General features: G+C 43.3%; 1 protein-coding gene across 2 annotated transcripts in view; it reads left to right on the forward strand.

Moving 5' to 3' along the window:
• The window catches only part of PIK3AP1 (phosphoinositide-3-kinase adaptor protein 1), a 112,025-nt gene that overhangs the window by 61,908 nt on the left and 33,868 nt on the right, over positions 1-16,249 (forward strand). For both annotated transcript variants that reach the window (XM_044753258.2, XM_044753269.2), the window contains 2 exons: positions 382-571; positions 15,121-15,216. In XM_044753258.2, coding sequence (XP_044609193.2) covers positions 382-571; positions 15,121-15,216 — 286 coding nt within the window. The remainder of the gene's footprint in view (positions 1-381; positions 572-15,120; positions 15,217-16,249) is intronic.

Here is a 16,249-nt window from a genome sequence, read left to right on the forward strand (position 1 = left end):
AAGCAGTGGTGGCAAGGATGGCATGCGATCATATCGAGGCAAATACCTAGCATGATACCTGGCACGTAACAGGTGCTCATGAGAAGGTTTTAAATCTGTGTCCTGTAGTCATTGAACATTTAACGAGTATCTCCTGTGTGCGTGACTCTGCGCTTAGGGTTGGGGGAGGATACAAAGATTAAAACATAAAACAAACCAAAAAAGGCTCGAAGACTGGCTTCAAGGAGCTTTCAGTCTGGAGGGAAATATAGACGTACACACAGTTGCAACCCTGACCCAGGTGAACCTTTACCTGGCTGTCACCAGCTCACTCAGGGGCCTAACTCTACCCAGAAAGCCGGGCTGTCTCAATGTGCCTGTGGGTCCTGTCTTTTCTTCCAGGAAACCGTGGACATGCTGAAGAGTCACATTAAAGAGGAACTGATGCAAGGGGAGGAGGCCGACGCTGTGTATGAGTCCATGGCCCACCTTTCCACAGACCTGCTCATGAAATGCTCCCTCAACCCTGGCTGTGATGAGGAGCTGTACGAGTCCATGGCTGCCTTCGTCCCAGCTGCCACCGAAGATCTCTGTAAGTAGCACAGCCCAGTTCTGCTTCCATCTTTCTGCTGACAAACAGCTTTCTGCCTTCTGGTATATGGGGGGAAGTCCCTTTCTTACCCCCACCTCAGAGAGATAAAGATCCTGTTTTACACAAAGTTAGATCTGTCATCATGTGCTGTGACAAGCAGAATCCTTCTCCAAACTTCCTCTGTTCTGACCACTGTGTGACTGGAAAGTTTAAGCTAGGGCCTGGAAGTCAGAGTTGATGAAGGCATTGCCTCGTGATCTGAGAAGTTAAATTGGTGGCTCTCAGCCTTGTCCGTTCCAACGGGCCCTTTTTATGGCAGGTATTTTTTAGTGCCCCCTTTACTACACTGCCACGAGATTCATGTATAATATAACCTACCTATATATGAAATTTTTAGAAATCAAAAATATGCCCTAATTGAAATATAAAAGAGAACTAAAAGGAGAGAAAGTTCTCAGGCACTTGAGGACATGATGGAGTAGTCAGACGCAGACACCTACACTCAGAATCACTGCCACTGTCATGACCTCAGATGCCGACTGACGCCTATCTATTGTATTAGGGACCTGGGTACTGCCAGCAACACTGGCATCAGCACCTGGATTTTCCTAAATGGGAACGATTCTTCACACTCTCCTCTCCGTTTTCATAGTGATTGAATTCCTGGAAAATTCAATATATATTAAAACCATGCAAAAATACAAGTTGTACTTACATATGAAGAGGTTTAGTTTCTAGGCTCAGAAAATTATAAGCAGGTTTCTTTTTTGTAACCTGATTTTATTGGATTAATATATAAAAAACTTATTTCCAAAATATCATATGTCCAGGACATGATTTTTCTTGTAAATTGCTTAACAAATTTTCCCTGTTTTTGGTTATCTTAATTGTTTTTTTTCAATAGCAAAAGCAATACACTATTACAAAAAAGTGAAATAAAATAGAAATGTATAACTGAGTCATTAAAAGTCCATATGACTCCACCTACCCAACCAATGTAGCACTTGTAATAGTTTGGGGGGTATATTTGTCTATATTTTTCCTTGTACCTGCTGATATTAAATAAAAAATATACATACATACATATACATATACATAAATATGTATCATAAGTGGTTATTTTGTTTACCTCTATGTATGTCTAGTGAAATATTTAAAAGTCATTAGGGACACAAAACACTTCATTGTGCAGGGCTGTCCCAGACACTGCAAGATGTCTAGCATCTTCCTCCCTTCTGCTAAATGCCAGTAGTGTCCCTCCATCATGGTGACAACCTGAAACACCTGCATAGATTTTCCAAACACCCCCTAGAGGGCAGTGCTGCTCCCCTTGAGAACAGTTGTCTTAAATAATGTTGGATTTCCATGCATAGACCATACCAGGGGTGAAACAGATGGATAATACGTTAGGCCCCATAAGAGCCTTCTTAATGTGTTACCACCACTTTTTATCAAATGAAACACCGCCTAAGACTTAGCTCTCCTTCCCTCTGGTCTGATTAATAGATTCAAGAAAGACAGGATAAATACTCATGAACATATCAGCTCTATTGATGGAGGGCTTTCTGGAATGGGCTAGATTGAATGTTACCAACTTTCAGCCTGAGAAGACAGTGGCACCTTGGGCCCACAGGGCCTTTGGCCTGGTTTCCCCATCTCTGGACAGAAAACCAGGCACCAAGAGGGTTCCTTGGAGCAGGAAGTGCAGGTGGGTCAGGGGGCCAGATGCCCTGACACCAGCAGGGCCTTTGACTCTGCAACCCCAGCACCTGGAAGGTTTGGTCCAGTGTTGTTAGGTACTTGCCAGTCAGATTGGCTGCTCCTCTCGGGGAAGGGGAAGAAAAGAGAAAGAGCAGTAGATGCTCTGTTCCAGCACCTAACTAGAAGGACTGGAAGAGCTGGTGGAAGCTCTTCCCAAATAAGCCGTGACCCAGCAGGGAGGTGAGGAGAGAAGGTGTTATCCCCACCATCCACATCTTCTAGCTCACTGAATCCTTAAAGCGATAGTACAAGGATGCGCTTATTAACTTGCACTTTACAAATGAGGAAACTGAGGCACAGAGAGATTAAACAACTTTCCGAAAGTCTCACAGCTAATGAGTGAGGGAGCCCAGGTTTGAACCCACGTCTCTCTGTCTCTAGGACCATATTCTTTATTTTGTGCCAGAAATTTCCATCTAATGCTTCAAATTTCAGTCGTGATTTCTTTTAGAGAAACCATCCGGCACCTACACCATGCTTCCTCTTTCTGGGGCCCAGACATTAGCTCACAAAACAGCCTCTGGTGCCCCCTGCCCTTATACATCCATCCATCTCTCCATGTACCCAAGAAGCATTTCTGGAGCATCTACTATGTTTCAGCTACTTTCCTCTCCTGGATGTTGGGGAGACAAGGAGGGCCAAGACACAGTCCTTGCCAATCTGTAACAGAGATCCACTCACAAAAGAACATTTGGAGAACAATCGGCACCCACATGGGAAGCCAGACACTGTGCATCATGATTTCTGCCCTGTGTCCTTATTATGGGGCAGTTGAATGATTAGAGTCTCCCACTTTACTGGCAGTTTAGTGTTGACAGAGAACCTTAACACCTGTTATCCCCCTGGACGCTCCAGCACGTGAAATTCCCCACCACATCAGTGGAGAACTGTGGGGCATGCTAGTGGCAGCCATCCCATTACTCCTGGGTGCCGGGCCCCTCACAGAGTGAACTGTGAGCCTCTCCAGCATTTCCCAAAGCAGTGGAGTGATGGAGCCAGCCTGGTTTGTGGCCAGTTTGCAACTTGTAAAGTTACATGGGGTCAGGGGGATTCTGGTTGCTGTGGAGCTAGAAGGAGGCCACCGACCAGTAGGCTGTAGAATTTGGCTGCTTTGGGGATGGGAAAAGGAAACCCACTGCATTTTTCACTTGCCAAATCACATAAACTCTGAATTTTCTGATTCTAGACGTGATTTGGTTTGTGTTTCTGTCTCTGTGGTTTAATCTTGAGAATGACTACTTACCTACTGGCCCGGAAGGAGCAGCAACTTGTACTTGGGGAGGAAACATTCATTTTACTACCAGTGACTCTGTAGGGGAGAAGGCAGTTTAGTTCATAAAGAAGTAGGACAAAGTGATAAATCTAAGAGGCATATTTGCACCACTACCCAGCATAGTAATAACTCAAAACATCGGCCAGCCCTTTCAAGTCAACAGACTGATTTTATTTCTGTTATCTCATCTGATCGTCCTTGGGCTTGGTGGATAGAATTATTTTCATTTTACAGAAGAGAAAACTAAGATTCCAAGATTTTGTAACTTAAGTCCCATTGAGGGAGAACTGGGTCTGGAATCTGGGTCTGCAGATTGCCAGGGGACAAGTCTGTCTGCCGCGTCCCTGGCATAGAGGACGGCTGCCCTTCTTCTAGGGTCTGCATTTGCCAGGCCGTGGACAGACCCTTGGACAGGAGCTATTTCTAAATGCCTAAATCGCTGAGTTTATCAGAGCCCACCATTGTTACCATTCAACCCTGGAGGCTGAAAGTAAACATATTGAGGAAATCAGGCTGTGTTTACTTCCTCCCCCATTCATTCACTCACTCACAGCACAAATGTGGAGTGCAGGCTTTAGGCCAGCCCCTTACCATTGCTTGGAGGTCACTAACTATGTTGGGACAAATCTGCCCCTTTCTGTCTTAAGTTTCGGAAAAGGAATGGTAATGATGTCTTTTTCTCCAAAGCGAATCCAGAACAACTACTGAGTAGGAAGGTCATCAGGGAAACTCGCAGTATTGAATGAAGTGAGGCTGGGGGTGATGTTGAGTTCTGACCCTGAGATTTCATGATTTCACTCCTATCTCTCCTTCCCTTGAACTTGCGTAGATTTGTGTACACGCATGCATGCACGGGGGTGCGTGCACACACTCACACACACACACACCCTCACACTCACAGTCTTCGGTTTAGATATGCTGCCACCAGGTGGTAACTACATGTCTTTGTTATCACACCAGCTTTGCTCCCAATTCTCTTGAGAATTATTTTGTTCAAGACCTCACAGATTTAAACCATCTACTTCCTCACCTTACTATCTAAGAAATAAGTGTCTTTATTAAGGGTCAGCTTATGCAAACACTAAAGAAAAATCAAGGCACATCTCTCTTTGGGTGTTTTCACTGTCTCCCAGTCTTTTTCTCAACTTGCCCGTGTCCTTGCCTACAGAGAATGATACGGTGGTCCTGGTGGTCCTTTGACTTAGGTAATACATTTGTGTGGAAAGGTCACCCAGTGACTGGTCACTCCCTGAGGCTCTGGGTACTAACACCTCAGGAGCCATTTCTGGGAGGCCCTTGTCCAGCTGTTTCCAAGGTAATCCACTTGTGGGTTTAGCTCTGCTTAACTATCTTAGAGGCTCATCTTTCTTCCATAGGAGAAAGGAGCAAAAGGAGAAAGGCTAGAATCTCACTTCTAGAAACTGTAAACTCACATGTGTCACTCTAACCCATCCCAGGGGGCTGTTCTGCTTCATGTGGCTCCTGTTGAACTTTTCCTTTGCACCCCTGCTACCTCTGCCGGGTTCTGCAGTCCAAGTCTCTGTATAGCAGAGAGCTGACTAGCCCTAGCTAACTTGCTGGCTTCCCTTAGCAACCTCCTTGGTAACTGGTGTCTTTGTAACAGATCGTCTCCGGCAGTGTTTTCTTGACCTGAGCTCTGTGTGAGCTGGGTCCCCTTTGAGCTGTCCCCTTTGGGCACAGTAAAGAGCTGTAAGGTCTGAGCCCAGCTGAAGGACCATTTGTAAGCAAAATTGTTAAGTTACTGATTTGCTTCTGGAATGTTCTGCCTTCCCTATTGGCACCCTCTTCTCTCAAAAGTTTTTCTTCCTGCGGCTGCTGAGGCTGTGCCTTCCTCCTGCTATCCATCTTGGGAAGATATCCATCTTGGGAAGATTCTGGCTAGGAGAGCCGAGAGATGCTTTAGGGGCAGTGGGGCTGAGTGCAAGGCGTGAGTTTCTACAGCAGGGACAGATCTCATTCAGAGGCAGGGCTGCTCCTGCCCTGTCCAGGGCTGTCAGGGACCCGGCAGGGCAAAGGGAGGCTGATGCACCATGTGGGAGATGAGGCTCAAGGAGCTTCCGGACTGCCATTGCCTTTTGCTTCTCCAGGCATGCAAGAACTGTGCTGGGGACACAGGCATGCCGTGAAAGCATGCTGGGTTAAATGTTTTAAAGTTAATAAGATAAAATCCCCACCACCAGCAGCGACCTTGCTTAACAGATTTTGTCTGTGTAAGAAAACTTGTTTGTTGCTTCTCCGAACTCTTTCACTCTTCATTCCTTCTTTTTCATTGCCAGTGCCGCCATCACTCCTTAGCCCCTCTAATATCAGACTCCATTCTCCTCTCTCTCTGTCTCTGATTCTCGCGCTATCTAGTCTGTCTCTCTCTCTCGCTCTCTGTCTGTCTCCCCCCAACTCCCTCTGTCTTTCTGTCTGCCTCTCTCTCCTTGTGTGTGTGTGTGTGTGTGCATGTGTGTGACTCTCTCTCTTTCCTTCCCATCACTTCTCCATTAGAGTATGGAAAGGTTGGACTTTCTTATTGACGTGGTCAATCGAAGCGCTTCATTCCACCCGAGTGCAAACGGAACCAATCAGGTTTCAGGTTATCTTCAAATGTTTTACCATGCTGCTCCTTGCTCTAGGCTCTTTTTGGGCTACAAAAGATAGTTGCTGAAAAAAAAATACTTTTGGCCAACTTTCAGGATTTGAGAGCCTTTCTCAGTATTGACATTTTGCTGTATTATATACTCAGATTAGGTTTTATATTAAGTCAACAACATAGCCTGGATGGAGTTTCCACTGCAGCTAAGTGATCTGGACTTATGTCCCGGGAGGAATATCATAGGGGATTCTTTGAAAATTCATTATTGCTCTTGACTCATTCCTTAATGAAGTGCCTGCCTGGGCTTTCTCTGATCTGTCCAAGCTTCTTTCTTCTCAGGAATGGGTTCTTTCTGATTGACTCCGTAAATAAAATAAAGCATAATGCTGCAGTTGGCTCTTCCCAGAAAGAGACTGTGGCCCCAGAGTCTCCTTGTTATTGTTTTTTTTTTTTTCCTCTCTCAGCTGAAATGAAAGAACTTTGCACTTTCTCCTTAGACCAGCAGGTTTCAGCGCCTTTCAGTTTATTTTTAACAGACAAGTGCTGAAAGTTAAGTGCTTGGAGTCTGAAGTACAAACCGTGAGCGTCCAGGAGCGAAGGGATTTGTTGTTCCGCTTTTCTTTACAAAATATCCTTTGTCTGGAAACAGGCTCCCTTCACCTCCAGAATTTTCTATGTATTTCAGTCACTCATGTGTTACTCACTGTATGCCTGAGTTGTATGTACATGTGCGGTTGTCACCTTTAGAGTCTGAGAGGCTCTTATCACTTGTTAACTCCAAACAACTAGGAACTTTTCTTTTCTTTTTAAAGATTGACACCTGAGCTGACATCTGTTGTCAATCTTCTTTTTTTTTTCCTTTCTTTCTTTCTTCTCCCCAAATCCCCCCAGTACATAGTTGTATATTCTAGTTGTGGGTCCTTCTAGTTGTGACATGTGGGACGCTGCCTCAGCATGGCCTGATGAGTGGTGCCATGTCTGTGCCCAGGATCCGAACCGGTGAAACCCTGGGCTGCCAAAGCAGAGATCGCAAACTTAACCACTCGGCCTTTGGGCCAGCCCCTCTTTTCTTTTCTTTATTATTATAAAAGTCTTATCTGCTTCTACTGGGACTTACAGTCTAATATAGATATGACAAATAGTCCTTTAAAAACAATTCATGTACCAATGTCACTTAGCTGGTATTGAGTCCCGGGGAGCTGTGTTGAGGAAAGATTCTGAGGCCAGAAAGGATGCTATGATTGATTAGTGATGTTTGCCTTGAGTATGGAATAGGGACGTGGAAACCAATATGTGTATTTGCTGTTCCTGGTCTAATTCAAAGATATTTATGTTCAATTCAGTATAAAAAGAATCATTCTATTTAAATATAAATGGAAAGAAAATCAAGTCGTTTTTAGGTAACTTCACTTTAGGCAGAGCACATCCAGACACTCAATAAAGGCCAGTGCCTGCTCTAGGCCAGAGCTCCTGAGTCCACGGAAGGCCATGGTGGACTTGCGTGAGTGTGCCCTGCTCCCCTTGCCAGCCCCTTATAGGAAGAAAATTCGTGGCAGGCTGACTGTGCTGATGTTTGGTCCCGTCTGAGGTAGGTACAGTAATGCCCCTGAGTCTGTGAATATGTCAGATTATATGCGAAAGGGGAATTAAAGTTGCTGACCAGCTGGCCTTAAGATAAGGGGACTATCCTAGGTTATCAGGGTGGGCCCAGTGTAATCACAAGGGTCCTTAAAAGTGGAAGAAGGAATCAGAAGACAGGCCAGAGATGGCACTATGAGAAGGACTCGGTTCAGCTAAGCTTTCTGCCTGACGCTGCTGGCTTTGAAGATGGAGGGAGAGCGCCTAGTGCCAGGAAATGCAGGCAGCCTCTAGAAGCTGGAAAGGGCAGGGAGACAGATCCTCCCTGAGAGGTCCCAGAAAAGACTACAGTCCTGCTGAAACCTTCATTTTAGCCCAGCGAGACCCGTTTCAGACTTCCGAACTATAGAACTATAAGATAATACATTTACGTTATTGTAAGCCACTAAGTTTGTGGCGACTTTTTACAACAACAATAGAAAACCAATAAACTCTCTAGGTTGCCTCAATATAATGCTAATGGTAGCCATTAATATTTAGTGCCTGGGTCTGTTGCTAAACATTTTAAGCACCGTCCCCATTGGTCCATAGTCTTCCCAGGAGATAGGTACTGTTGTTTATCCCTACTTTGCAAATGGAGATATGGAAGCTTATGATATCAAGTAACTTGCTCAAGGACACAGGACTAGTATGAGTCAGAGCCAGGGCTCGAACTCAGGTCCCCAGGATGCCAAAGTCCATGCCGGTAACCATCACCTCTGGCCGTGATGTTGATGTGCATTGGTCTTGGTGGCCAGTGTCCTGGGCCTCTATTTCTTGCCTGGCTTCAGCAGCTGCCTTTTTCTGACTTATGTTTGTGCTCTGACCGCAGACCATTCACGTGGCTCCAGCCCTTGTCAGGGTCTTAACTGCTGACCTCCAGGCTTTCTCCTGTGTCTGCAGACCACCCTCCCTCTTCCCCCTGCACCCTTGCCCCCTTCACGTTCTTCCAGCCATGCCTCAGGTCCTCTGGCTTTAGACTCCGTCCTTAAGATTAGCCTCTACCTATGATCCCGGCTGCGCGGGGTGGGGCCAGAAGGGGTTGAAGAGCTGCCAGAATTTCTCCTTGGTATTCGTTGCTGAGCCCACTAATAAAGAAGGTGATGGGCCTCAGGAAAGCAGAAGGGAAATGGGCATGGAGCCTCCACGTCAGGTCTGGACTGCAGTGGCAGATCCTTGGCAAAGGAGGAAAGAAGCCCACAGTTCTGTCCAGCCAGGACTGTTCAGGAGCCACATCAAGACAATGCCTGGCAAGCCTTGTTGGGTATAATTCTTTACTAGGAAGTATAATACATGTGATATTTGAGAATGTGTGTGGAAGTTCAGATAGAATTAACTCATAAGCATTTATTACTCTGAAGGAGGAGAGTTGATTTCAAACATGTAAAGTTGCGGTCAGAAAAGTGTAAACTGAGTCTCTTTCTTTTTTGAGGAAGATTAGCTCTCGGCTAACATCTGCCACCAATCTTCCTCTTTTTGCTGAGGAAGATTGGCCCTGAACTAACATCTGTGCCCATCTTCCTCTACTTTATATATGGGACACCTGCCACAGCATAGCTCGATAAGCACTGCGTAGGTCTGCACCTGGGATCCAAACCAATTAACCCCGAGCCACTGAAGAGAAGCACGTGAACTTAGCTGCTGTGCCACCGGGCCGGCCCTGAGTCCTCTTTTTTAAAATTATTCTCTGCTTAGGACGTTAGGCTGGGTATAGAATTTAATCATAAAGATAATAGTAATAGTAGCAGCTGGCGTTCATTTAGCACTTCCTATATGCTGGGCACTGTGCTAAGCACTTGGCAAGCTTCTCATTTAATAGTCATGGCACACCTATGAGATACATACCATTATTATCACCATTTTACTGACAGGAAAAGAGAAGCTGAGAAGATTTGAACAACTTGGCCCAAGATAATTGTAGGCAAAGAGTTAATAGAACAGCTGTCATTTCCCTTTCTGCATGAAAAGTTGACCTGCAGTTGATTTCCTAGCTCTGTTACCCTGGTAACCTGATAAGAGCCAAATGTCAACTATGTTTCTAGGCAATATTACGTACAATAAAAATGACCCCTAGTTGGCATTTGGGACTGGGAGGAGCTGTATGTGAACTATAAATACCTGAGGGGGCGCCATACTTTGGGCTTCCCTGAAGGCAATCACTCTGGCATGCCTCTCATGGGGACCCTGGAGGCTATGCCTCAGGAGTTGCTACCAGAAATGCTGCTCCTGTGGGACACCAGGCTTTTCACTAGAGTCGCTCATCCACCTGCCTGATATGGATCTTGTTTCCTTGCACGTGAGCTGCTGGACTGGTGCAAAGACAGCCCTAGATGAGGAACGCTGCTTGGCACTGTCCTGCTAGCCTGTATCCTGCATCCTTCTGAGTAGACTGGAACCAGCATGGCCCGTGGTCATCTTATGAGTCTGAATGATCAGTTGGATCTAAAAAGTCTAATTGGTGTTGGACTGGTGGGTATTGTAGTCCTATAGCCAGAAGTGGAAGAATCAGAATTGGAACCCGTGCATTTTGATCCTAGTGCCCAAGCCTCTTGCCATCCTTCCATGGTGGTTCCAGGAGGCTAAATAACTCTACTAAGGTCACAGGACTGATGGTGAGCAGACCCTTGTTTGTCTGCTTCCAAAATTATGCTCTTAACCACCAGTTAAGGTGTGACTACAAAGCAAAAGGTTCTGTTGGTCACAGGTGGCTCATTTAACCCTGCCTTGATCATTGTACCTATAAGCGCATGGCTCTCAAGTGTCACTAGAAGGTGGCTTCATAGTGTAGGTGGACAGGAAAGGGTCCGCATAGCTCATACCCGGGGTTATGCTTCTTTAGTTTTTCCGTTGCATTTCTTCTCTTCCTGCCCTCCTCCTACTCTTTTATTAAAAAAAAAATTATTTTGAACTGCTTTTATTTATTTGTGTATTTTTATTGAGGTAACATTGGCTTATAATATTATATAAATTTCAAGTGTACATCCTATTTCAACTTCTGTATAGACTACATTGTGTTCACCACCGAAAGTCTACTTTCCATCTGTCACCATACATGTGCGCCCGTTTTCCCCTTTCACCCTTCCCTGACCCCTTTTCCCTTCTGGTAATCACCAATCTATTCTCTGTATCTATGTGTTTGTTGTTGTTGTTATCTTCCACATAAGAGGGAAATCATATGGTATTTGGCTTTCTCTTTCTGACTTAGCATAATACCCTCAAGGTCCATTTGTATTGTCACAAATGGCAATATTTCATCTTTTTTATGGCTAAGTAGCATTCCATGTATATATATATACCACATCTTCTTTATCATTCATCCATTGATGGGCACTTAGGTTGTTTCCAGGTCTTGGCTATTGTGAATAACGCTGCAGTGAACATAGGGGTACACATATGTTTTTGAATTTGTGTTTTCACGTCCTTTGGATAAATACCTGGAACTAGAGTAGCTGGATCATATGGTAGATCTATTCTTAATTTTCTGAGGAAACTCCATACTGTTTTCCGTAGTGGCTGCACCAGTTTGCACTCCTGCCAACAGTGTATGAGTGTTCTCTTCTCTCCACATCCTCTCCAACTCATGTTATTTCTTATCTTTTTAATAAGATGATCTACTTTTAGACTTAAAGAAAAGTTGCAAAAATGCTAGTGTTCCTGTATAACTTTCACCCAGGTTTTCCTAATATTAACGTCTTGTATGACCATAGTACGATTACGAAAGCCAGGAAACTGACATGGCTGCAATACCACTAATTAACCTTCAGACCTTGTTCAAATTTCACTAGTTTTCTCCTTAATGTGCTTTTTCTGTTTGTAGGTAAGATCCTGGATGCTGATAGGATCTTAGATGTGGATCCTAAATAGGATCCCACAGTCTTTATTTCTCCTTACTCTCCTCCAACTTGTGACAATTCCTCAGTCATTCCTTGTCTTGACACTGTTAAAGAGCACTGATCAATTATTTTGTAGAATGCCCCTCTGTTTGGGTTTGTCTGATGTTTTCTATGGTTGGGCTGAGGTTATGAATTTTTGGCAAGAATGTCATAGAAATGATGTTTCCTCCTCAGTGCATTCTGTCAAGTGATCATGATATCGGTGCGTCTTATTACTAGTGCACATTCTTTTTCCTTTCTTTTCTTTTTTTTAAATTCTTTCTTTAACCCACAAAAAATTCAGCACTTTAAGATGGGGTCATAGCACCAGGGGAAGAAGTCCCTATCCTTATTATATTAGCATGCCAGGTCTAGCCAGGGAAGCTCTTGCTACTACCATTTTCTTCCACATTTTTTTTTCCTAAACCTTTGTAGCTCCTTCGGTTTTGCATCTGCCTCTTGGACATGGAAATCAGTTCTCTCAGACTGAACTTTGTTAGTGAAAATAGCTAGGTCATTACATGACCCTTTTACCACTCTGTCAACAGAGGTGACAGACTGTATGTGTGAGGTTTACACTCTGGTGTTGCCAGCCTGGGCATTTTGGTTACTGGTGATTGAAACTGTCCTGACCCCGCTCTGCCCTGGACCAGGTTCTTTTTTATTATTATTATTTTTATTTATTTATTTATTTATTTTTAGGCAGATTAGCCCTGAGCTAACTGCTGCCAGTCCTCCTCTTTTTGCTGAGGAAGACTGGCCCTGAGCTCACATCCATGCCCATCTTCCTCTACTTTATATGTGGGACGCCTACCACAGCATGGCGTGCCAAGCGGTGCCATGTCTACATGCAGATCCGAACTGGCAAACCCCGGGCCACTGAGAAACAGAACATACACACTTAACTGCTGTGCTACCAGGCCAGCCCCTGGATCAGGTTCTTGGATAGTCAATGTAATGTCCGCACTATGTCAGGAAACGCTAAACTGAAAAGGTAGAAAAATGGAGTTGGCTTTTTTTCTTTTTCCTTTTTTTTGGGTAATATTTAAGGTAACACAAACATGATCAGGGCCCTGCATTTCTTTATTTCTTCATAGGCTAAAAAACTAAAACATGAAAAGGTGAACAGTGCAGTGAAAAATCTTTTTCCAGTCCTTGTCCCCCATCTTCCTAGTTCCCAGGAAGCCACTGATCTTAATTGTTTACGTCTCTTTCCACAGTTTCTTTTTGTATATACGAGCAAATACAAAAATGGAATCTTATTTTTCCCCTCTTTGGGGGCAAAAGGTAGCATATTATTTTTCTAAAATATCGTATTTCTTGAAGATTCTGATTCATCAAGAATATGTATCTTTTTCTTTTTTTAAATATCAGATCTTTTTTAAAAAAATCAAATCTTCCAGCCCTAGCGCAGCTTCCTCTGAACCCCCTCCAGAATTCGATTGTCCTCCCTCCCTCTCCAGAGGTAACCACCACCACGAATTCAACTTTTTTCATTCCCAGCATGTTTGTATCTGTTTACTACATATTTATGAATTCATGAACAACATCTATTGTTTTATAGGCCTTAAAACTTTATATAAACAGTACCATACTGCCAACACTCTTCTATAAGTTTTTCCTCAAGATTATCTTCTTTTTAATGGTCACAAAATTTATACTTTGATTATCAAAGGATTATCTAAGTTTGAAACAAGGTCCAGTAAGAGCTATGCTATGTAATAATGTAATATCTGGTCACTGGAAAGTTTAAAAATAAGTATTTTATATAGTTAAAAAATCAATCAATCTGGTAATTGACAGGTGAGCCATCACTTATTTTTTTAATAACTTGAAATTATTTTTTCTTTGGGAATCTAATTGTACATACTTGATCATAATTATTTGGGCTTTTAAAAAAAGTTTTGATAGGATTTTTCTCATATATGAAAGCAACACAAGCCATTGTGGATAATTTGGAAGACAAAGAAAAGTATGAAATAGAAAATTAAATGTCCATAATCTGTGCTACTTCAGAAATAGCCACTATATGCATCTTGATGTATTTCTTTCAAGGTCTTTTTTCTATGTACATACAAATATTGTGTTTCAGAACTAGGATTATGTTATATGAAGTTCATTGTCCTTAACATTACTTTGTGACCATGACTTCTTTTCAATGAATATTCTTGGGAAATGTGAGATAAATAGTTGTATAGAATTCATCATACAAATTCACCAGATTGTATTTGACTGGTCTCCAGACATCTAAGTGGTAAAGAAGTGGTATATCTATGTATATTGATTAAATGCAAACTACTTGGTTTTCCCTCAAAGTGTACAATTCAACTTCACACTATATATATTGCCTAAGCAAATGAGTCCCCAGTAATTGTATGATATGACTTAGTGAATGCAACCTCTTGATAATATCAAAGCTCTACTTTTAACACAAGACTGAAATTTTGCTCCCAAAATGCGTACTTCAGAGTCATAAAGTAATAGGGCACTGTTGGTTACTAGGACGTGAGTAGAATCTGCTGTTGTAACTGAATGGTTTTCCCACAGTTTTGGTCTCCAAGGATTTATGCTTCATGGTGACAGCCAGAGGTCAGTTTGCCTTCTCCTTTGAAATAACGATTACATGGGTTACCTGAAAATACAGCTCTTGTTGTTATTTTTTTTTTTTTTTTGAGGAAGATTAGCCCTGGGCTAACATCTGCTGCCACTCCTCCTCTTTTTGCTGAGGAAGACTGGCCCTAAGCTCACATCCGTGCCCATCTTCCTCTACTTTATATGTAGGATGCCTACCACAACATGGCGTGCCAAGCAGTGCCATGTCGGCACCTGGGATCTGAACTGGTGAACCCCGGGCTGCCGAAGCGGAATGTGTGCACCTAACCACCATGCCACCGGGCAGGCCCCTCTTGTTGTTATGTTTTTGAGATGGTACTATTATGTTTTCGATAATGGTGTTGTGTTGATAGAAGTGGCTCTAACATGTTCTTTTTAACTGTTTCATAATGTTCCATTCTTTAAATAAACCACAAGTTATCTATTCTTTGTTATTCCTGCTTCCAATTATTTTTTGCTAGTATAAACAATGCTATGGTTTTCTATTTAAAAGGTAAGCCCATTCTTTTACATACAAATGAGCATATCTACACCTTTTGAGTCCTGTGGTCCAGAAGGGGCCTGATGGTTATTAATGTTGCTCTCCTTTATAGCCTACACTTCTTGGGTGTCCTTGTTAGGTAGATAGATAGTTGGATGGATGGATGGATGCATGCATGCATGGAGGATGGGTAGCTGGATGGATTAATGAATTCCTGAATCTCTTGGTTCAAGGTCTCTTGATTTGTCAAACCTTGTGTATCCATCTGTAAAATCTCCTTGCCTGTGTGAAAGAACAACATCTAAACTCCTAGTGTCCTTTTCCTTCTAGATGTTGAAATGCTTCAGGCCAGTACATCTAATCCAATCCCTAGAGACGGTTTCTCTCGGGCCACTAAGGACTCTATGATCCGCAAGTTTTTAGAAGGTAAGTTGCATTTGTGAGTGGAGAAGCAAAAAGAGGGAAAGAGAAACAAATGTAAGACATTGCCTGGTTCCAGATGAGGGTTGCTCCACTCAAGGAATGGGCTGCCATGTACATGGCATATGGTGTGATTGAAGGCACTCTATCTCCACGAGCTCCCCCTCCAGCCTATGATAGATAGGCCAGAAGTTCCCACCACAGGAGCCATTCATTTGGGTAAACAAGTTGCTTTCAGCAAGACCTCTTGTAAATGCATGTTTTGATTTGACCAAAATTTGTTGAATACCTACTTTAAGCAAAGCACTGTTCTGGATGTTGGGGTTGGAGGAACACAAAGGAAAGTCAGATATGGTCAGTGCCCTCAAGAGACTTTACTTTCTGGTGAAGGAGGACAATATAGGGAAATATACACAAGTATTCTTAAGTCCAGGCTGTATCACATAGTGGTTAAGAACACAGACTCTGATCTGGACTCAATTCCTCCTTCAGTTAGCTGGAAAACCTTGGGCAAGTTACTCAACTCCTCTGAGTCTCAGTTTCCTCAGTTATAAATGAGAGGAATGTTGCAAGAATTAAATGAATTATTATGTATTAGACCTCAGAGCAGGGCGAGGCATATAACAGGCAATAAAGGTTTATTGTTGTTGTTGTTATTATTATTATCATTATTGAAGGTTTCCAAGGTGGAGGGTGTTAAATTATACGGATAATTCCCTAGCTCTGTCCATTGATTTACAACTGATGACGGAGTCTGCTGATCAAGTAGGCACAGAAGGGAGGGTGCTACGAGGATGGGACTCAGGATAGGAAAAGCAGTTTTGACGGTGAAGAGGAAAGAGAAGTTCTAAGCAGTGGTAGACAAACCACAGCCTGGCTAACTGCCTGTTTTTGTAAACAAAGCTTTATGGGAACACGCTGTGCCTGTTCATTTAGTATCGTCTATGGCTGTTTTTGTCCTGTAAGGGCAGACGTGAGTGCTTTCGTACGTGAGGGACGGGCACTGTAGGAATCACCGTCACCCGGTAGGGTAGCTGGT

Source organism: Equus asinus, chromosome 2 (genome assembly GCF_041296235.1).
Source record: "Equus asinus isolate D_3611 breed Donkey chromosome 2, EquAss-T2T_v2, whole genome shotgun sequence".
In the NCBI taxonomy this organism is placed as follows: Eukaryota; Metazoa; Chordata; class Mammalia; order Perissodactyla; family Equidae; genus Equus; species Equus asinus.